The 21,880-nt window shown below is 43.2% G+C and overlaps 1 protein-coding gene across 3 annotated transcripts in view; it reads right to left on the reverse strand.

The window, feature by feature from the left end:
- LOC121573747 (neurofibromin) overlaps window positions 1-21,880 on the reverse strand; it is a 75,433-nt gene that overhangs the window by 38,917 nt on the left and 14,636 nt on the right. For all 3 annotated transcript variants that reach the window (XM_041885960.2, XM_041885959.2, XM_041885958.2), the window contains exons 11-23: window positions 20,172-20,246; window positions 18,795-18,926; window positions 12,002-12,136; window positions 11,422-11,535; window positions 11,237-11,316; window positions 10,965-11,088; window positions 10,473-10,719; window positions 10,225-10,298; window positions 10,022-10,105; window positions 9,555-9,896; window positions 9,278-9,417; window positions 9,026-9,148; window positions 8,657-8,740 (exon numbers count right to left, since the gene is read on the reverse strand). In XM_041885960.2, coding sequence (XP_041741894.1) covers window positions 8,657-8,740; window positions 9,026-9,148; window positions 9,278-9,417; window positions 9,555-9,896; window positions 10,022-10,105; window positions 10,225-10,298; window positions 10,473-10,719; window positions 10,965-11,088; window positions 11,237-11,316; window positions 11,422-11,535; window positions 12,002-12,136; window positions 18,795-18,926; window positions 20,172-20,246 — 1,754 coding nt within the window. The remainder of the gene's footprint in view (window positions 1-8,656; window positions 8,741-9,025; window positions 9,149-9,277; window positions 9,418-9,554; window positions 9,897-10,021; window positions 10,106-10,224; window positions 10,299-10,472; window positions 10,720-10,964; window positions 11,089-11,236; window positions 11,317-11,421; window positions 11,536-12,001; window positions 12,137-18,794; window positions 18,927-20,171; window positions 20,247-21,880) is intronic.

Consider the following 21,880-nt stretch of genomic DNA (forward strand, 5'->3'; position numbering starts at 1 on the left):
CACATACAGTGGGGGAAAAAAGTATTTAGTCAGCCACCAATTGTGCAAGTTCTCCCACTTAAAAAGATGAGAGAGGCCTGTAATTTTCATCATAGGTACACGTCAACTATGACAGACAAAATGAGAAAAAAAATTCCAGAAAATGACATTGTAGGATTTTTAATGAATTTATTTGCAAATTATGGTGGAAAATAAGTATTTGGTCAATAACAAAAGTTTCTCAATACTTTGTTATATACCCTTTGTTGGCAATGACACAGGTCAAACGTTTTCTGTAAGTCTTCACAAGGTTTTCACACACTGTTGCTGATATTTTGGCCCATTCCTCCATGCAGATCTCCTCTAGAGCAGTGATGTTTTGGGGCTGTCGCTGGGCAACACGGACTTTCAACTCCCTCCAAAGATTTTCTATGGGGTTGAGATCTGGAGACTGGCTAGGCCACTCCAGGACCTTGAAATGCTTCTTACGAAGCCACTCCTTCGTTGCTCGGGCGGTGTGTTTGGGATCATTGGGGTCATGCTGAAAGACCCAGCCACGTTTCATCTTCAATGCCCTTGCTGATGGAAGGAGGTTTTCACTCAAAATCTCACGATACATGGCCCCATTCATTCTTTCCTTTACACGGATCAGTCGTCCTGGTCCCTTTGTAGAAAAACAGCCCCAAAGCATGATGTTTCCACCCCATGCTTCACAGTAGGTATGGTGTTCTTTGGATGCAACTCAGCATTCTTTGTCCTCCAAACACGACGAGTTGAGTTTTTACCAAAAAGTTCAATTTTGGTTTCATCTGACCATATGACATTCTCCCAATATTCTTCTGGATCATCCAAATGCACTCTAGCAAACTTCAGACGGGCCTGGACATGTACTGGCTTAAGCAGGGGGACACGTCTGCACTGCAGGATTTGAGTCCCTGGCGGCGTAGTGTGTTACTGATGGTAGGCTTTGTTACTTTGGTCCCAGCTCTCTGCAGGTCATTCACTAGGTCCCCCCGTGTGGTTCTGGGATTTTTGCTCACCGTTCTTGTGATCATTTTGACCCCACGGGGTGAGATCTTGCGTGGAGCCCCAGATCGAGGGAGATTATCAGTGGTCTTGTATGTCTTCCATTTCCTAATAATTGCTCCCACAGTTGATTTCTTCAAACCAAGCTGCTTACCTATTGCAGATTCAGTCTTCCCAGCCTGGTGCAGGTCTACAATTTTGTTTCTGGTGTCCTTTGACAGCTCTTTGGTCTTGGCCATAGTGGAGTTTGGAGTGTGACTGTTTGAGGTTGTGGACAGGTGTCTTTTATACTGATAACAAGTTCAAACAGGTGCCATTAATACAGGTAACGAGTGGAGGACAGAGGAGCCTCTTAAAGAAGAAGTTACAGGTCTGAGAGAGACAGAAATCTTGCTTGTTTGTAGGTGACCAAATACTTATTTTCCACCATAATTTGCAAATACATTCATTAAAAATCCTACAATGTGATTTTCTGGATTTTGTTTTCTCAATTTGTCTGTCATAGTTGACGTGTACCTATGATGAAAATTACAGGCCTCTCTCATCTTTTTAAGTGGGAGAACTTGCACAATTGGTGGCTAACTAAATATTTTTTTCCCCACTGTACATACACACACACACGTGGTCAAAAGTTTTGAGAATGACACAAGTATTGGTATTCACAAAGTTTGCTGCTCCAGTGTTTTTAGATATTTTTGTCAGATGTTACTATGGTATACTGAAGTATAATTACAAGCATTCCATAAGTGTCAAAGGTTTTTATTGACAATTACATTATGTTTATGCAAAGAGTCAATATTTGCAGTGTTGACCCTTCTTTTTCAAGACCTCTGCAATCCACCCTGGCATGCTGTCAATTAACTTCTGGGCCACATCCTGACTGATGGCAGCCCATTCTTGCATAATCAATGCATGGAGTTAGTCAGAATTTGTGGGGTTTTGTTTGTCCACCCGCCTCTTGAGGATTGACCACAAATTCTCAATGGGATTAAGGTCTGGGGAATTTCCTGGCCATGGACCCAAAATGTCGATGTTTTGTTCCCCGAGCCACTTAGTTATCACTTTTGCCTTATGGCAAGGTGCTCCATCATGCTGGAAAAGGCATTGTTCGTCACCAAACTGTTCTTGGATGGTTGGGAGAAGTTGCTCTCTGAGGTTGGTAACCATTTTTTATTCATGGCTGTGTTCTTAGGCAAAATTGTGAGTGAGCCAACTCCCTTGGCTGAGAAGCAACCCCACACATGAATGGTCTCAGGATGCTTTACTGTTGGCATGACACAGGACTGATGGTAGCGCTCACCTTGTCTTCTCCGGACAAGCTTTTTTCCGGATGCCCCAAACAATCGGAAAGGGGATTCATCAGAGCTGCCCTTCTTGACACCAGGCCATCCTCCAAATGTCTTCGCCTCACTATGCGTGCAGATGCACTCACACCTGCCTGCTGCCATTCCTGAGCAAGCTCTGCACTGGTGGTGCCCCGATCCCGCAGCTGAATCAACTTTTAGGAGACGGTCCTGGCGCTTGCTGGACTTTCTTGGGCACCCTGAAGCCTTCTTCACAACAATTGAACCTCTCTCCTTGAAGTTCTTGATGATCCGATAAATGGTTGATTTAGGTGCAATCTTACTAGCAGCAATATCCTTGCCTGTGAAGCCCTTTTTGTGCAAAGCAATGATGACGGCATGTGTTTCCTTGCAGGTAACCATGGTTAACAGAGGAAGAACAATGATTTCAAGCACCACCCTCCTTTTAAGCTTCCAGTCTGTTATTCTAACTCAATCAGCATGACAGAGTGATCTCCAGCCTTGTCCTCGTCAACACTCTCACCTGTGTTAACGAGAGAATCACTGACATGATGTCAGCTGGTCCTTTTGTGGTAGGGCTGAAATGCAGTGGAAATGTTTTTTTGGGATTAAGTTCATTTTCATAGCAAAGAGGGACTTTGCAATTCATCTGATCACTCTTCATAACATTCTGGAGTATATGCATATTGCCATCATAAAAACTGAGGCAGCAGACTTTATTAAAATTAATATTTGTGTCATTCTCAAAACGTTTGACCACGACTGTATATACAGCTCTGGAAAAAATTAAGAGACCACTGCAAAATTATCAGTTTCTCTGGTTTTACTATTTATAGGTATGTGTTTGGTTAAAAAAAAACATTTTTGTTTTATTCTATAAACTACTGACAACATTTCTCCCAAATTCCCAAAAAAAATATGGTCATTTAGAGCATTTATTTGTAGAAAATGACAACTGGTCAAAATAACAAAAAATATGCAGTGTTGTCAGACCTCGAATAATGCAAAGAAAATAAGTTCATGTTCATATTTAAACAACACAATACTAATGTTTTAACTTAGGAAGTGTTCAGAAATCAATATTTGGTGGAATAACCCTGATTTTCAATCACAGCTTTCATGCATCTTGGTATGCTCTCCACCAGTCTTTCACATTGATGTTGGGTGACTTTATGCCACCCCTGGCGCAAAGATTCAAGCAGCTCGGCTTTGTTTGATGGCTTGTGACCATCCATCTTCCTCTTGATCACATTCCAGAAGTTTTCAATGGGGTTCAGGTCTAGAGATTGGGCTGGCCATGACAGGGTCTTGATCTGGTGGTCCTCCATCCACACCTTGATTGACCTGGCTGTGTGGCATGGCACATTGTCCTGCTGGAAAAACCAATCCTCAGAGTTGGGGAACAATGTCAGAGCAAAAGGAAGCAACTTTCCTTCCAGGACAACCTTGTACGTGGCTTGATTCATGCGTCCTTCACAAAGACAAATCTGCCCGATTCCAGCCTTGCTGAAGCACCCCCAGATCATCACCGATCCTCCACAAAATTTCACAGTGGGTGCGAAACACTGTGGCTTGTAGGCCTCTCCACGTCTCCAGGTCTCTCCAGGTCTAACCATTAGACGACCAGGTGTTGGGCAAAGCTGAAAATTGGACTCATCAGAGAAGATGACCTTACTCCAGTCCTCTACGGTCCAATCCTTATGGTCTTGTGCAAACCTCAGCCTGGCTCTTCTTTGCTTATCATTGATGAAGGGCTTTTTTCTAGCTTTGCACAACTTCAGCCCTGCCCCTAGGAGCCTGTTTCAAACCGTCCTCGCCGTGCACTTCTTCCCAGCTGCCGTTTGCCATTCTTTTTGTAGGTCACTTGATGTCATCCTACGGTTGTTGAGTGACATTCGAATTAGTTGGCGGTCATCCCGGTCTGTAGAGAGTCGTTTTCGCTCTCTGCCGGTCTGTAGCTTTGTTGTCCCCAATGTCTGCTGCTTGACCTTGTTCTTATGAACCGCCATCTTTGAAATGTTAAGGATGGAAGCAACCTGACGCTCACTCTATCCCTCTGCCAGCAAAGCCAGAATTGAACCCTTCTTTTCCTCACTCAAAACTTTCCTTTTCAACTCAATAGTTATTTTTTGATTAATATTACTTTTGAGGTACTATTAGCACTGTTTTTGCCATCCAGCTGGTCCTATTGCAAGATGATAGTGATGACCACAGCAGTGGTTTTTATACTTTTCCTCGTTAAATAAGATTTGGTTCCGGTGATCACCTAATCAGTACCTAATTCATTAGAATGAGGTGTGCTTGTGTTGGAATTCAACAGACACTGGAATGGAATGGCTGTCATACATGTAGAGATGCTGATTTAAGAAACATTTGCAGTGGTCTCTTAATTTTTTCCACAGCTGTATATATATATATATATATATATACACATATACACACAGTTGAAGTCGGAAGTTTACATACACTTAGGTTAGAGTCATTAAAACATTAAAACTCGTTTTTCAACCACTCCACAAATTTCTTAGTTTTGGCAAGTGGGTTAGGACATCTACTTTGTGCATGACAAGTAATTTTTCCAACAATTGTTTACAGACAGATTATTTCACTTATAATTCACTGTATCACAATTCCAGTGGGTCAGAAGTTTACATACACTAAGTTGACTGTGCCTTTAAACAGCTTGGAAAATTCCAGATAATGATGTCATGGCTTTAGAAGCTTCTGATAGGCTAATTGACATCATTTGAGTCAATTGGAGGTGTACCTGTGGATGTATTTCAAGGCCTACCTTCAAACTCAGTGGCTCTTTGCTTGACATCATGGGAAAATCAAAAGAAATCAGCCAAGAGCTCAGAAAAAATATTGTAGACCTCCACAAGTCTGGTTCATCCTTGGGAGCAATTTCCAAACGCCTGAAGGTACCACGTTCATCTGTACAAACAATAGTACGCAAGTATAAACACCATGGGACCACGCAGCCATCATACCGCTCAGGAAGGAGACACGTTCTGTCTCCTAGAGATTAACGTACTTTGGTGCGAAAAGTGCAACTCAATCCCAGAACAACAGCAAAGGACCTTGTGAAGATGCTGTAGGAAACAGGTACAAAAATATCTATATCCACAGTAAAACTAGTCTTATATCGACATAACCTGAAAGGCCGCTCAGCAAGGAAGAAGCCACTGCTTCAAAACCGCCATAAACAAGCCAGACTACGGTTTGCAACTGCACATGGGGACAAAGATTGTACTTTTTGGAGAAATGTCCTCTGGTCTGATGAAACAAAAATAGAACTGTTTGGCCATAATGACCATCGTTATGTCTGGAGGAAAAAGGGGGCGCTTGCAAGCCGAAGAACACCATCTCAACCGTGAAGCACGGGGGTGGCAGCATCATGATGTGGGGGTGCTTTGCTGTATGAGGGACTGGTGCACTTCACAAAATAGATGGCATCATGTGGAAGGAAAATTATGTGGATATTGAAGCAACATCTCAAGACATCAGTCAGGAAGTTAAAGCTTGGTCGCAAATGGGTCTTCCAAATGGACAATGACCCCAAGCATACTTCCAAAGTTGTGGCAAAATGGCTTAAGGACAACAAAGTCAAGCTATTGGAGTGGCCATCACAAAGCCCTGACCTCAATCCTATAGAACATTTGTGGGCAGAACTGAAAAAGTGTGTGCGAGCAAGGTGGCCTACTAACCTGACTCAGTTACACCAGCTCTGTCAGGAGGAATGGGCCAAAATTCACCCAACTTATTGTGGGAAGCTTGTGGAAGGCTACCCGAAACGTTTGACCCAAGTTAAACAATTTAAAGGCAATGCTACCAAATACTAATTGATTGTATGTAAACTTCTGACCCACTGGGAATGTGATGAAAGAAATAAAAGCTGAAATAAATCACTCTCTCTACTATTATTCTGACATTTCACATTCTTAAAATGAAGTGGTGATCCTAACTGACCTAAGACACATAATTTTTACTAGGATTAAATGTCAGGAATTGTGAAAAACTGAGTTTAAATGTATTTGGCTAAGGTGTATGTAAACTTCCGACTTCTGGCTATTTAAACATGGGGTACCAGTACCGAGTAAATGTGCAGGGGTACTAGGAAATTGAGGTAGATATGTACATACTGTATAGGTAGGGGTAAAGTGACTAGGCAACAGGATAGATAATAGACAGTAGCAGCCGCGTGTGTGGGAGTGTGAAAGTGTGTGTGTGGCAAATGTTTGCCTGTGTGTACGTGTTATGTGTGAGTGAGTGTGTGTGTTGGAGTGTCAGTATGTGCAAGTGTGTGGGTAGAGTCCAGTGTGTGTGCGCATAGAGTCAAAAATAGTTAGTGCAAAAAGGGTCAATGCAGATAGTCCAGGTAGCTATTTGGTTAACTTATGGTTTGGAGTTCGACACCAGTGATGTACTGGGCATTACGCACTACCCTCTGTAGTACCTTGTGGTCGGATGTAGGTGTTCCTTTTGTCCAGGTGGGACAGGGCAGTGTGGAGTGCAATAGAGACTGCTTCATCTGTGGATCTGTTTGGGCGGTATGCAAATTGGAGTGTGTCCAGGGTTTCTGGGATGATGGTGTTGATGTGAGCCTTTCAAAGCATTTCATGGCTACAGATGTGAGTGCTACAGGGCGGTAGTCTTTTAGACAGGTTACCTTGGCGTTCTTGGACACAGGGACTATGGTGTTCTGCTTGAAACATGTAGGTATTACAGACTGGGTCAGTGAGACGTTGAAAAAGTCAGTGAAGACACTTGCCAGCTGGTCAGCGCATGCTCTGAGTACGCTTCCTGGTAATCCGTCTGAATGCTAACGCGTTTAAAAGTCTTACTCACATTGGCTACGGACAGCGTGATCACACAGTCATCCAGAACAGCTGGTGCTCTCATGCATGGTTCAGTGTTGCTTGCCTCGAAGCGAGCATAAAAGGCATTTAGCTCGTCTGGTAGGCTCGCGTCACTGGGCAGCTCTCGGCTGGGTTTCCCTTTGTATTCCGGGCTAGTTTGCAAGCCCTGCCACATCCGACGAGCGTCAGAGCCGGTGTAGTAGGATTCGATCTTAGTCCAGTATTGATGCTTTGCCTGTTTGATGGTTCGTCGCAGGGCGTAGCAGGATTTCTTATAAGCGTCCGGATTGTTGCCTGTAATTCATGGCTTCTTGTTGGGATATGTACGTACAGTCACTGTGAGGACGACGTCATCAATGCACTTCATCGGACCACTTCCGCATTGAGAGCGTCACTGGTGCTTCCTGTTTGAGTTTTTGCTTGTAAGCAGGAATCAGGAGGATAGAGTTATGGTCAGATTTAACAAATGGAGGGCTAGAGAGAGTGTTGTATGCATCACTGTGTGTGGTGTAAAGGTGATCTAGAGTTTTTTTTCTCTAGTTTTACAGGTGACATGTTGGTAGAAATTAGTAAAACGGATTTCAGTTTTCCTGCATTAAAATCACCGGCCACTAGGAGCGCTGCCTCTGGATGAGCATTTTCTTGTTGGCTTATGGCCCTATACAGCTCGTTGAGTGGGGTCTTAGTGCCAGCATCAGTTTGTGGTGGTAAATAGACAGCTAAGAAAAATATAGATGAAAACCCTTGGTAAATAGTATGGTCTACAGTTTATCACAACGTATTCTAACTCAGGCGAGCAGAACCTTGAGACTTCCTTATATTAGAGACTGCGCACCTGTCTTTGTTGACAAAGAGACACCCTACTCCCACGGATCTTACCGGACGCTGCTGTTCTGTCCTGCCGATGCATGAAAAACCCAGCTAACTGCATATATGTCCTTGTTCAGCCATGACTCTGAAAAGCATAGTATATTACAGTTCACAATGTCCCGTTGATAGGATAGTCTCGAACGGAGCTTGTCCAGTTTGTTCTCCAGCGATTGCACATTCGCAAATAGAACAGAGGGTAGGGGCGGTTTAGTCACTCGTCAACGTAGTCTCATCAATGTGCCCGCACGGTGTCCTCTATAGCAACGTTTTTTCCTCTTCCGAGTGTCGGGGATTAGGGCCTGGTCCGAGGTGAGCAGTATGTCCTGTGCACTCATTGAAGTAGAAGTCTTTGTCCAGATCGAGGTGAGTGATTGCTGTTCTGATGTCCAGAAGCTATTTTCGGTCATAAGAAGCGATGGCGGAAACATTATGTAGAAAAAAAAGTTAAGATCAGCGAAAAAAAAAACACACAAAATAGCAGTATTGGTCAGGAGCCCGTAAAACAGTGGCTATACATCCCAGTGCCATCTTAAAACACAAATGTAAGAGGTCAAGGTCATATCAGCTCTGTGATGATGTGGGGGGGTACAATCCAAGCAGGGGGTAGTAGTACAGTACCTTGTAAGACACTTGACGTCATCATCAGCCGCCTGGTTTGAGGTGCCCATCACCCAGTCTGTCAGGTACTCCACCATCTTATTCCTGTCAGCGACAAATGACATTCATTTACTGTGTGTAAACTCAATGACATGGTCTTTGTATTACTCCGTATCAGTCGATATGTAGCAGTAAACCTGGACAGTACATGTTTGACTGACAGTCTAGACTCAAGGAGGACATTCTCACCTGAACTTCATCTCCTGGCAGAAGAACAGGTCGTCTCGATCTCTCACCTGAACTTTGTCTCCTGGCAGATGGACAGGTCGTCTCGATCTCTCACCTGAACATTATCTCCTGGCAGATGGACAGGTCGTCTCGATCTCTCACCTGAACTTCATCTCCTGGCAGAAGGACAGCTCGTCTCGTCTCTCCATCATCACCTCCACCAGCTGACACAGCTTGGTCTTCATCTGGATGGCATGCACCATGTTGCCCAGGATACGCACGTACCTGCCAACACAACACAGGGCATGGGGAGAATGAGAGTGGGCAGTGGGCTCACAGCAGCTCACCAGCTCATAGTCCAGGGTCGGCATGCCATGGAGGAGAGGACAGGAGGAGAGAAGCTGAGACATTTACCTGACCAGGTTGAGCATCATGGTCTCTATGCTGGCCTGTCCCAGGTGCTCTGAGCTGCCCTCAGTGTGGTTGTCCAGTAGGTTCTTCATGATGGCGATGGTCTGCTCCACAAACTGGGTGTTAGTGTCATTGATGGGAACCTAAACAGATACAAAGAATAATATATTTTACCACACAGGCTAAGAAAGGGGCTCTTACCTCTATTCCTTCAGTGTCTTTGGATTAACAGGTACAACCCTTTTCACTGTATGTGTGTGTGTGTGTGTGTTCCTCTCACCGGCCCCTGTGCGTCGAAGAAGCGACTGATGCTGTTCTTGAGTTTGTTGAAGAGCATGGGGTAGAGAGCCGGGCTGAGCTCCAGGCCCACCAGATCCTTAACATTGGTCCGGATCTGAACACCCTTCTCATGGCTGCACACCATGAGGGACAGTAGGCGGTCCAGGAAGCGGCCCAGGGGCGTCTCCGTGTTCCCCTCACAAGAGCCCATGGAGATCATGGAGCCCTTCCTCTCACTGAGAGGCCCCATGGGTGGGCTGTAGGTGGCCAGGCCTGGGACACTGCGCTGTTGCAGACACACACCTCCCAGAGCACACAGGAAGCCCGTCATGTTGATCCACTCCTGGACACAGACACAGAGAGGAGCAACAGAGGGACAACATCAATCCACAACCAAATAATTTGTGAAGTGTATTTTGATGTGCGTAACAAGAATGCATAAGAACAAGCTAATGGATGTCTGCTTACCTGGCCATCCTCTAGCTTAGTTTTGGGATGGGTGAGGATTAATTTGGTCGCCTGCTCCCATTTTGCATGCGTGTCTTCCCATGCCTGTGGGGAACATTATAAAACAAATATTGAGTTGATGTGAATATCGTGCTTCACAAACATACTTCCATATTGAACCATCAGGGTATGACTAGAAGCACAGCAGCAGGCCACTCGCTCACCTCTGTGTTTCCTGCAGTAGGGTGTTCTATCCTCCTCAACAGAGCCATCACTCTCTTCTGCAGGGCTGAGCGGCCTGAAAACACACAAACACACCATGACAGGAGCCTTGGCCTCTCAGACAGCCCCGACTTCATCACCTGCTGAGCTCTCAAGCTGTGACTGCCCTCTAGAGGTGGTACTCTGTCCATAAGATACAGCACCGTCATCTCGAGGTCATAGATCATTAGCACGTTCATTCACTACTAACCTGTGGACATCATGTTGCTGACGGAGGCAAACTCAATGAAGGTGTTGTAGTTGGGTAGGATGGTCTGCACCGGGACCTCATCCACTCCACAGCGGACCTCAGCCTCCTCACAGAGGTGTCGGAAGCAGGACATGGCCACCAGAACGGCCTCCATGTCAGGGCTCCACAGGAACATGTAGAGACACACCTCCAGCTTGGTCTGGGCCTGTCTGCAGATGGGGATGCCACTGCCCACCGTGGCCTGCTCCTGGGGGAGGAAGACAGGACAGAGGGGTTAGAACAAAGGAGATTAGTGAAACCACGGTCACGTTCAGGAGGGGGTTCTGAATGTTATAGATATATAAAATGTCATGCATAGAGCTACCTTTTGGCTTTACTCAACAAGACAAATAAATAGACCTAAATATATTTTTGAACATTCTATAACCTTGTGCCCTCCTGGATGAGCCCCACAGGTATAAGGACTACAAAACCCACAATGATGTGGCTCACCTTGTTCCTGAGGAGGAACTTGTTCCTGCAGATGAGGATCTCCCTCAGCCACTTGAGGATATCTGTACTGTTGATCATCTGGTGGCCAACCAGCTTCTTACAGATGAAGAAGAGGACCTGGGAACTGTAGGGTACAACAGCCAATCACAGTCAAGCTGGTGTTCTCCATCTGTGCTAACCAATCAGCATCAATGAACACTCAATTTCACCTGGCATCTAAGGTAGGACAACATCTATAAAACAAGGTAGATAAAAAGGAGGGCTTAGTCTACCTGATGTCCCAAAAGGTCTCAATGGGAGCATCTGGGTTCCACAGCTCTATGGTCTCAGGTTGATGCAGGACCAAGAGGGCCTAGAAAAGGAAGAGAACGGGAGGAGTATCTATTAGCCACTGTGGCAAAATGTAACCATAATGGAGAAAAAGGGAGAGTGAGATAGAAAGAGAGATGGGGCTCACCTCCATTGCTTCCTGTGAACACTCTCCCATGTTGGCTAGAGGCACCAGTTGCACCAGGCCGGTGATCAGCTCTGCTGTACTGCTCTGGATCTCCTGACCCTGCTTACCCGGGTTCTTACACACACACAATAAAAAAAACATGTATACGACTACACAGCAATGTACAAACATGCCAAGAGTGTCTAGTCCGGTCTAGTCTGCCTAAAAGTCTTTGCAAATCCCAAACCATCTTAAAAAGGGTGGCACACATCGCACCGAATGTGTGCCATCGTCTACCGATCGTTGAGCGTAACGTTGACATCTGACATGTCAAATCAGTCTGCAAGTATTCCCGGCTTGCAAGCGCTATTGGTGTGTCGAGCCCTAAGACTTTATAATCAGTCTCTATAACCTAACACTTGGCTAATATGTCTAAATCTAACCCTGCAAGTGGAATTAACAATGATAATCCCTTAATCCAACACAACAAATGTAGAATTAAAGGATAAGTATAACTACTGTGTTACATGACCATCCTCAAACAGAAAAACGCACATTATTTCTGTCCAGGAGTCCTAAAATAAACAGAGTAAACACTAACATGCAGCATGAGTTTGGGGTCAGCGTGGATGAGCTTGACCAGGGCCAGCAGCAGGTACTTGTGGCTACGCGTGTCCAGGTCTGTGGTCTTCTCCTTGAACTTCAGACTGGTCATCTTCTCCTTGAAGGTCAGACTCTGAAGGAAACAAACAGTAGAGACTGGCCATTAGCAGGATCTTTCATTTAAGATGAGCGAGGATGAGAGAGAGAGAGAAACAGATGCAGAGTATCTCTACTGCAATCAGACAAACAAGTTCCCACCCTCCGAGCAACAGAGACCCAGCGCACAGGGATCAGGAGAGCCACCAGGAGAGAAGGAATCAGGGGTCAAACAGGGGAGGATAGAGAGAGAGACACTGTTTCATAAGTTCCCTTCATGGGTGGGCCATGAAACAGGAGGTGGGCAAACAGACAGGAGCCTAAGGGGCCATGCCTAAACCATCATGGGCTGGCCACCATGAGGGAGTCAGGCCCACACACAAACACCAGGACACTGCAAACAGGAATTATGGATGAGGAAATAGCACCCAATTCTAGTGGCGTTTTAAGGAAATATTCAACTATGCACCAACACAATCTATAGGCCTCTCATCCCTTCACAGGTGATGAAAACCCAACCAAGTAGCCATCCATAGAACCTAGTTTGAAGGCATATCAACACTGTGATTATATTAAGATCCTCCATTTAGGAGTTAAAATAAAGATGATGAACAATCCAAAGACTTTGTGAGTGTGCAAGAGGAGGACTCAGCCTCAACTATAGCGCTGAGCAATTAACTGAAATGTCAGTTATTCTTATTTTTTTAAACAACTAATTGACCTACATCGGTTCAATTATTTGAATTCCATTTCTTAGTTTTTTTCTGTGAGCTCAATGCGCAGTTTCTCTACAGATAAATCAGATCAAGCCCGAACTGTGTGCGTTTTAGTTTCCAACAGGCCAATATTCTACATTGTTTAGCGCAGAAAACGTAGTAATTGACTACAATGACCATAATCCATTGCGCGCCTGTTTGTGCGGACTGTGTGGGGCAGACACTGAGTGAGAGAAGAGGCAGAAGAATGCGCGAGATAGAGAGCAGTAGCTTCGCGAGTTATCTACCAGAAAATACATGATCTAAGTGATTGATCGTTGGTATTCAGCAGTCATAAAAGTATGCCTTATTTACTTTGAAGAACTACTAAAATAGTTATTTTGTCAGACAACATAGGCAGCAGCTCTATAGAGATGAGATGATCAAGTCATCAAATAAAACAAATGTAATACACACAACTGAAATATTTTATTAAAGTATTGTGAATAAATGATGGTTAATAATCAGTAATGGGTCACTAACATCATTGGACTTTTATTAATTGTTTTATTCTGTATTGTTACAGCATTCATTCCACATATTGCATTTAATGTTGGCATTTGTTTTTTTTAATGGAAATCGAAAATCGTGATTATTTTTTAATAACTGTAACCGAACCGACCTCAAAAAGCACTAAAAATCGCTCAGCACTAACATGCTGAGAAGCATGCTCCAGGAGCTAGCCTAGCATACAGATGAGATGGAGTGGAGGGAGGAGTCAGACGCAGACTCACTTCAACCAGAGCACAGAGGAGGTGGAGGACGACAGGGGCTCTCTCTTACCTGTGGTAGCCTGAGGGTGGGGTCAGGGTTAGAGGTCAGGGGTCAGCTGCAGAGGAGTCGGGAGGAGGAAACGTGGGGAGTGGTAGGGGTGGCAGTTATACTTACAGCGACAGACGCCCACTGCCATGCAAAACAGTGACTGTGACAGGTTGGCATCTGAGTGAGTGGGCGGCAGCAGCCAGGTCAAAGAAAATGAAGAAGAAGGAGAAGGAAAGAACGGGGCAATATGAAAGAGAAAATAAGCAGAAGACAAAGAAGCACCACCGAGTCAATGATGTCAGAGAGTTCCCTCTGCCGTCCTTCACCTCCATGAGATGAGTAGACCAAACACACAGATATGAGCGAGATGACACACACATTCATACAAAATGACAGGGAAGTGAGTGGTTATCAAATATGGTTATCAAGAGAGTTATCAGATATACAGTACCAGTCAAAAATGTGGACATACCTACTCATTCAAGGGTTTTTCTTTAAATGTACTATTTTCTACATTGTAGAATAATAGTGAAGACATCAAAACTATGAAATAACACATATGGAATCATGTAGTAACAAAAAAAGTGTTAAACAAATCAAAATATATTTTAGATTTTAGATTCTTCAAAGTAGCCACCATTTGCCTTGATGACAGCTTTGCAAACTCTTGGCATTCTCTCAACCAGCTTCATGAGGAATGCTTTTCCAACAGTCTTGAAGGAGTTCCCACATATGCTGAGCACTTGTTGGCTGCTTTTCCTTAACTCTGCGGTCCAACTCATCCCAAACCATCTCAATTGGGTTGAGGTCGGGGGATTGTGGAGGCCAGGTCATCTGATGCAGCACTCCATCACTCTCCTTCTTGGTCAAATAGCCCTTACACAGCCTCGAGGTGTGTTGGGTCATTGTCCTGTTGAAAAACAAATGATAGTCCCACTAAGCCTAAACCAGATGGGATGGCATATCGCTGCAGAATGCTGTGGTAGCCATGCTGGTAAAGTGTGCCTTGAATTCTAAATAAATCACAGACCGTGTCACCAGCAAAGCACCCCCAAACCATAACACCTCCTCCTCCATGCTTCACGGTGGGAACCACACATGCGGAGATCACCCGTTCACCTACTCTGCGTCTCACAAAGACACGGTGGTTGGAACCAAAAATCTCAAATTTGGACTCATCAGACCAAAGGACAGATTTCCACCGGTCTAATGTCCATTGCTCGTGTTTCTTGTCCCAAGCAAGTCTCTTCTTATTATTGGTGTCCTTTAGTAGTGGTTTCTTTGCAGCAATTCGACAATGACGGCCTGATTCACAGACTCTTCTGAACAGTAGAAGTTGAGATGTGTCTGTTACTTGAGCTCTGTGAAGCATTTATTTGGGCTGCAATTTCTGAGGGTGGTAACTCTAATGAACTTATCCTCTGCAGCAGAGGTAACTCTGGTTCTTCCTTTCCTGTGGTGGTCATGAGAGCCAGTTTCATCATAGCACTTGATGGTTTTTGCGACTGCACTTGAAGAAACTTTCAAAGTTCTTGAAATGTTCCGGATTGACTGACCTTCATGTCTTAAAGTAATGATGGACTGTCGTTTCTCTTTGCTTATTTGAGCTGTTCTTGCTATAATATGGACTTGGTCTTTTACTAAATAGGGCTATCTTCTGTATACCACCCCTACCTTGTCACAACACAACTGATTGGCTCAAATGCATTAAGAAGGAAAGAAATTCCACAAATTAACTTTTAACAAGGCACACCTGTTAATTGAAATGCATTCCATGTGACTACCTCATGAAGCTGGTTGAGAGAATGCCAAGAGTGTGCAAAGCAGTCATCAAGGCAAAGGGTGGCTACTTTGAAGAATCTCAAATATAAAATACATTTTGATTTGTTTAACACTGTTTTGGTTACTACATGATTCCATGTGTTATTTCATAGTTTTGATGTCTTCACTATTATTCTACAATGTAGACAATAGTAAAAATAAAGAAAAACCCTTGAATGAGTAGGTGTGTCCAAACTTTTGACTGGTACTGTATATAAAATCAGAATTAAACAGTTGGACGGACCCTGTAGCCTTCTTAGACTCAACAACTCTGAAGCAATTATCAACAGACAAAAAATTATCACTAAAAACAGAGATCACCCAATAATAAATATTAGATACTGTTAAAACATTTGCATGGAAAAAAGCACCAGGAATGGATGGCTTTCCCATAGAATTCTATTTAACATTTTGGGACAAAGTAGCCCCCCTATTTACACAAATGACAACACACATGTCACTCAATTCAGTACTTCCTAGTTCCATGTATCAAACAGTTATTTCAGTTATATTAAAACCAGGAAAATCGAGAGTCCCCTGCTGATTATATACCCATAAGTTTAATAAATTGTGACAATAAAATAATAACAAAGCTTATAAGCAATAGAATGGGAAAAGTCTTACCAGACTTGTCACATTTCAATCAAACAGGGTTTATAAAAGAACTACACACTTGCAAACAAATACAAGAACATGTTTCAGTTTAATACAACACGCAAAAAAACTAGATGTAGATTTATCAACAATGGCTGTTGATGCCGAAAAGGATTTCGATCATCTTGAATGGCATTTTCTATTCAAAACTTTGGAAGCTTTCAACTATCCAGCTGAAATAACATTTAATAAAAAATATTGTATAAATGTCATAAAGCTAAAATATGCACAAATAATACATTATCTAATAAAATTGCTTTAGAAAGGGGCACAAGACAGGGATGTCCTCTCTCCCTCCTCCTGTTTGCACTGGCAATTGAACCGCTTGCAGAAAGAATTAGACAGGACCCAAACGTATTGGTAAACATGACTATAAACTAAACTTATTTCCAGATATTCTCCTGATATACTTGACCAATAATGAAAAGTCAATGCCCCCTTTGCTAAAAATATTTTCAGAATACTCTAAACATCTCAGGATATAAAATTAACGTGGAAAAAACTGAAATAATGTCAATAGCAAAAATAAAAATAATACCTCACTATCTACAGCAATCCTTTAAAGTGGACCACAAAAAAATATGAAATACTTAGGATGCTTAATAAGTGACAAACAAATATATAAAGATAAAGTTATTTCATTACTCAACAATATGAAAGCAGATCTAATTAAATTGAATAATCTTCCCACAAATCTTACAGGTAGAATAAACCTCTTTAGAATGGCATGGCTCCCCAAGTTTTTGTATTTATTTTCGGTAATACCAACTAACCCACCGAAGACATTCTTTAAAAAAGTATACTCGGTCATAAGAGAATGTGGGCAAATAAAATTCATAAAATAAAAAGGAAAGTTTTACATCTTCTAAGTCTGAGGGTGGTTTTAACCTTCCAGACATGGAATTGCGACATATACACTATATGACCAAAAGCATGTGGACACCCTTTCAAATGAGTGGATTCGGCAATTTCAGCCACACCCGTTGCTGACAGGTATATAAAATCGAGAACACAGCCATGCAATCTCCATAGACAAACATTGGCAGTATATTGGACTGTACTGAAGAGCTCAGTGACTTTCAACCGTCATAGGATGCCACCTTTCCAACAAATCAGTTCGTCAAATTTCTGCCCTGCTAGAGCTGCCCCAGTCAACTGTAAGTGCTGTTATTATGAAGTGGAAACATCTAGGAGCAACAACGGCTCAGCTGCGAAGTGGTAGGCCACACAAACTCCAGTAAAGGGAAATCTTAACGCTACAGCATACAATGACATTCTAGACAATTCTGTGCTTCCAACTTTGTGGCAAAAGTTGTTTCAGCATGACAATGCCCCAGTGCACAAAGTGAGGTCCATAGAGAAATGGTTTGTCGAGATCGGTGTGGAAGAACTTGACTGGCCTGCACAGAGCCCTAACCTCAACCCCATCGAACACCTTTAGGATTAATTGGAATGCTGACTGCAAGCCAGGCCAAATCGCCCAACATCAGTGCCCGACCTCACTAATGCTTGTGTCTGAATGGAAGCAAGTCCCCGCAGCAATGTTCCAACATCTAGTGAGTGGAGGCTGTTATAGCAGCAAAGTGGGGACCAACTCCATATTAATGCCCATGATTTTGGACTGAGATGTTCGACAAGCAGGTGCCCACATACTTTTGGTCATGTAGTGTATCAAAACATTTCGATTTGAAATCTTTTCGACATCACGAGCAACCTTGAAGGAATCTTATTTGAGTCAGAAAATGCTGTTCAATTGATAGGGAAGATATAAAAAACCTTGCAGAGAGCATATCCAACTGACAACCTCTTAGAAAAAAAATAACTATTGGAACCAAGATTGGAACCAACTGATGTTGGCGCACAAGATGGAGGGAAAATTGGAGCATAAGCAACGAAATTACAGTTAATGAAAATTTATGTTTAATCCAGTATAAACTAAATGTATAGAATGTATTATACAAGAGACAAAACTCAGAATGTCTACAGCACAACAGCAGAGTCATATCTTAAGTGTAAAACTAATAATGACATGCTTTCAGGGAATGCTATGAAGTCCAAAAGTTATGGACGGAGCTAGAAAGTTGGCTGTCAGAAGTATTACAATGTAAACTTACTTTTAATCCGTCTGTCTGCATATTTCATGACATGGCATATGAGCGTGTGGTGAGATACCCAATGGGCTGGACGATTCTCTTCTCATCACTCATCTTGAAAAAACGTATACTAAAAACGTGGAGATCAATCAAATCTGCCATCATTAACACAATGGAAAAATCTAATGATTTATTATTCAAATATTGAAATAGCAAGGTCGACCGAGAAAAACAAATTGGTACAATTTAAGGCCATGTGGCAAACAATAATGCAGGCACTAGGGATGAGGGTGTGAGCATACGCGTCTGGGCAGAGGAGATGTAGTCATTATTTCTGTGCGTCTGTAAGTTGTTGTTTGTATGTATACGTTTATATTTGTAGCTGCTGTGAAGCTCCTGCTCTCCGCAGTCAAACAACACACTGCAGTCTGACATTCAATAACATCTTATCTCAGCATGGCCCATTCATAAAAAAAACTATAATGCAGACTCACACACGATAACATGTTGGGTTTGTTGAGTATGTTTTTGTTTCCAAGAGTGTGTGTTTTGTTGTGTGTGTGTGTTTTGTTGTGTGTATCTGCCCACAGACGGATAGTGTGTGTCTTACCGGAGTCATGCGGAGGGGAGCGTGTGTACTGCAGCCTCTCATCACGTGGCCCAGCGTCTCAGAAAACATGATCCTCAGCTCTCCTGAGTAGCAGTACACCGCGTCAATCTTAGGCCACCAGTCCAATGGAGACTGCAACAGAGGAATGGACAGAGGGTTAAACTCAATCCTGTAAACAAACTGTACAATTGTGTACATGGATAACTAGGCTTCATTATAAAACATTTGAAACAGAAACTTAATCCTGTAGACAGACTTGGATAATACACCGGCCTGTAGGTTGAATAGTAATAGTGGGTGTTCCTTGGTGTACACATCACTGACAAACTGAAATGGTCCACCCACACAGACAGTGTGGTGAAGAAGGCACAACAGAGCCTCTTCAACCTCAGGAGGCTGATGAAATTTGGCTTGGCACCTAAAACCCTCACAAACTTATACAGATACATAATTGAGAGCATCCTGTCGGGCTGTATCACCGCCTGGTATGGCAACTGCACCACCCGCAACCGCAGGGCTCTCCAGAGGGTGGTGCGGTCTGCCGAACGCATTACCGGGGGCAAACTACCATGCCGCTCTGTCATTGCTCGTCCATATATGTATATATTCTTAATTCCATTCCTTACTTAGATTTGTGTGTATTGGGTATGTTGTGAAATTGTTAGATGTTACTTGTTTGATATTACTGCACTGTCGGAGCTAGAAGCACAAGCATTTCGCTACACCCGCAAATAAGATTTGATTTATCCCAGTCTATACTCATTCAGATAATGACATGGGGCATTCAGCCCTGTAGGATTTGTTAGGGTGGAGAGTTTGCCTGGTGGGGAGAAGGATGGCGGCTGTCCTCTCCTACTCTGTCTGTTACCCACCCACCCAGACACCCAGACACCCAGACACCCAGACAGACAGACAGGAACAAAAGCAGCCTCTGACTTCTGCTCAGACAGGAAGTGCTTTGAGTGAGGGGGGCGAGAGAGAGACCAGTCATACTCTCACTCCCTCACACACACACAGTCTCTCAGACACATAGAGAGCTAATAAAAGGGCCTCTGTATGAAATCTGCCCTTAAGCACTTCCTATTGAAACACACACACACACACACACGTGTGTCTGCAGCACCTCCTCTCCCCGCATGGCTCATCCAGAGTGAGATGGTAGTCCATCTAACGGCTGTGTAATAGAGTGCAGTGTGTACAGTAGTGACATCATCTACACAGTCACCACAGATAAGGTTACCACTGGTCAGTCTAGACATGCACTGTGCACACAGCATTGGTCACTTTTATTACTTTGGATGGTGGCAATGGACATTGGCATTGGGTGTGTTGATTGATCCCTTAACCCTATGTTGGGCCATGACAACACACACTTACATTAGTGATGATTCTGTATAGGGAGTTGACCAGGACGAAGTGAAAGGTGGGAGGAGAGGATGACGCCAGGCAGACCTGAAATGGGGGAGAAAAATAAAGAGAGAGAGGTTAACCAGAGATCACACAGTCCTTACTTCAACACACCAGTATGTGGTTAACACATGTGTATTAACATAACCATTTCTATGCAAAACTATACTCCAAAATTCAACTCCATCATTAATTGAATCAGATTGCTCATTCATCACAAAACCCACTGATATTACCAATTACTTTAATGATTATTTCATTGGCAAGATTAGCAAATTTAGGCATGACATGCCAGCAACAAACGCTAACACTACACATCCAAGTATAACTGATCAAATTATGAAAGACACGCATTGTAATTTTGAATTCCGTAAAGTGCGTGTGGAAGAAGTGAAAAAAGTATTATTGTCTATCAACAATGACAAGCCACCGGGGTCTGACAACTTGGATGGAAAATTACTGAGGATAACAGCGGACGATATTGCCACTCCTATTTGCCATATCTTCAATCTAAGCCTACTAAAAAATGTGTGCCCTCAGGCCTGGAGGGAAGCAAAAGTAATTCCGCTACCCAAGAATAGTAAAGCCCCCTTTACTGGCTCAAATAGCCGACCAATCAGCCTGTTACCAACCCTTAGTAAACATTTGGAAAAAATGGTGTTTGACCAGATACAATGCTATTTTACTGTAAACAAATTGACAACAGACTTTCAGCATGCTTTTGGGAAGGACATTCAACAAGCACGGCACTTACACAAATGACTGATGATTGATTGGCTGACAGAAATGTATGATAAAAAGATTGTGGAAGCTGTTCTTTTAGACTTCAGTGCGGCTTTTGACATTATCGATCATAGTGAATAATGAGGAAATTGAGGTGACTAAATTGCTTGGAGTAACCCTGGATTTTAAACTGTCATGGTCAAAACATGTTGATACAACAGTAGTTAAGACGGGGAGAAGTCTGTCCATAATAAAGCGCTGCTCTGTCTTTTTAACAACACTATCAACAAGGTCCTACAGGCTCTAGTTTTGTCGCACCTGGACTAATGTTCAGTCGTTTGGTCAGGTGCCACAAAGAGGGACTTCGGAAAATTACAATTGGCTCAGAACAGGGCAACACGGCTGGCCCTTAAATGTACACATTTAGTACAGATAACATTAAATATTATGCGTGTCAATCTCCCCTTGCTGTGGAGGAGAGATTGACTAAATCACTACTTGTTTTTGTAAGAAGTGTTGACATGCTGAATGCACGAGGTGTCTGTTTAAACTACTAGCACACAGCTCAGACACCAATGCATACACCACAAAACATGCCACCAAAGGTCTCTTCACAATCCCCAAGTCCAGAACAGACTATGGGAGGCGCACAATACTACATAGAGCCATGACTACATGGAACTCTATTCCACATCAGGTAACTGAAGCAAGCAGAAAAAAAAAAATACACCTTATGGAACAGAGTGGCACAGACACATGAAAAGACACACACTCTACACACACGTACACGTGGATGTTGTATTGTAAATATGTGATAATGGAGTAGTGGTCTGAGGGACCACACTAAATATATTGGGTAAAGTGTTATGAAATATAATGTCATGTAATATTTTAAACTGTATATAACTGCCTTAATGTTGCTGGACCCCAGGAAGAGTAGCTGCTGCCTTGGCAGC

The sequence above is a fragment of the Coregonus clupeaformis genome, chromosome 9 (genome assembly GCF_020615455.1).
Source record: "Coregonus clupeaformis isolate EN_2021a chromosome 9, ASM2061545v1, whole genome shotgun sequence".
In the NCBI taxonomy this organism is placed as follows: Eukaryota; Metazoa; Chordata; class Actinopteri; order Salmoniformes; family Salmonidae; genus Coregonus; species Coregonus clupeaformis.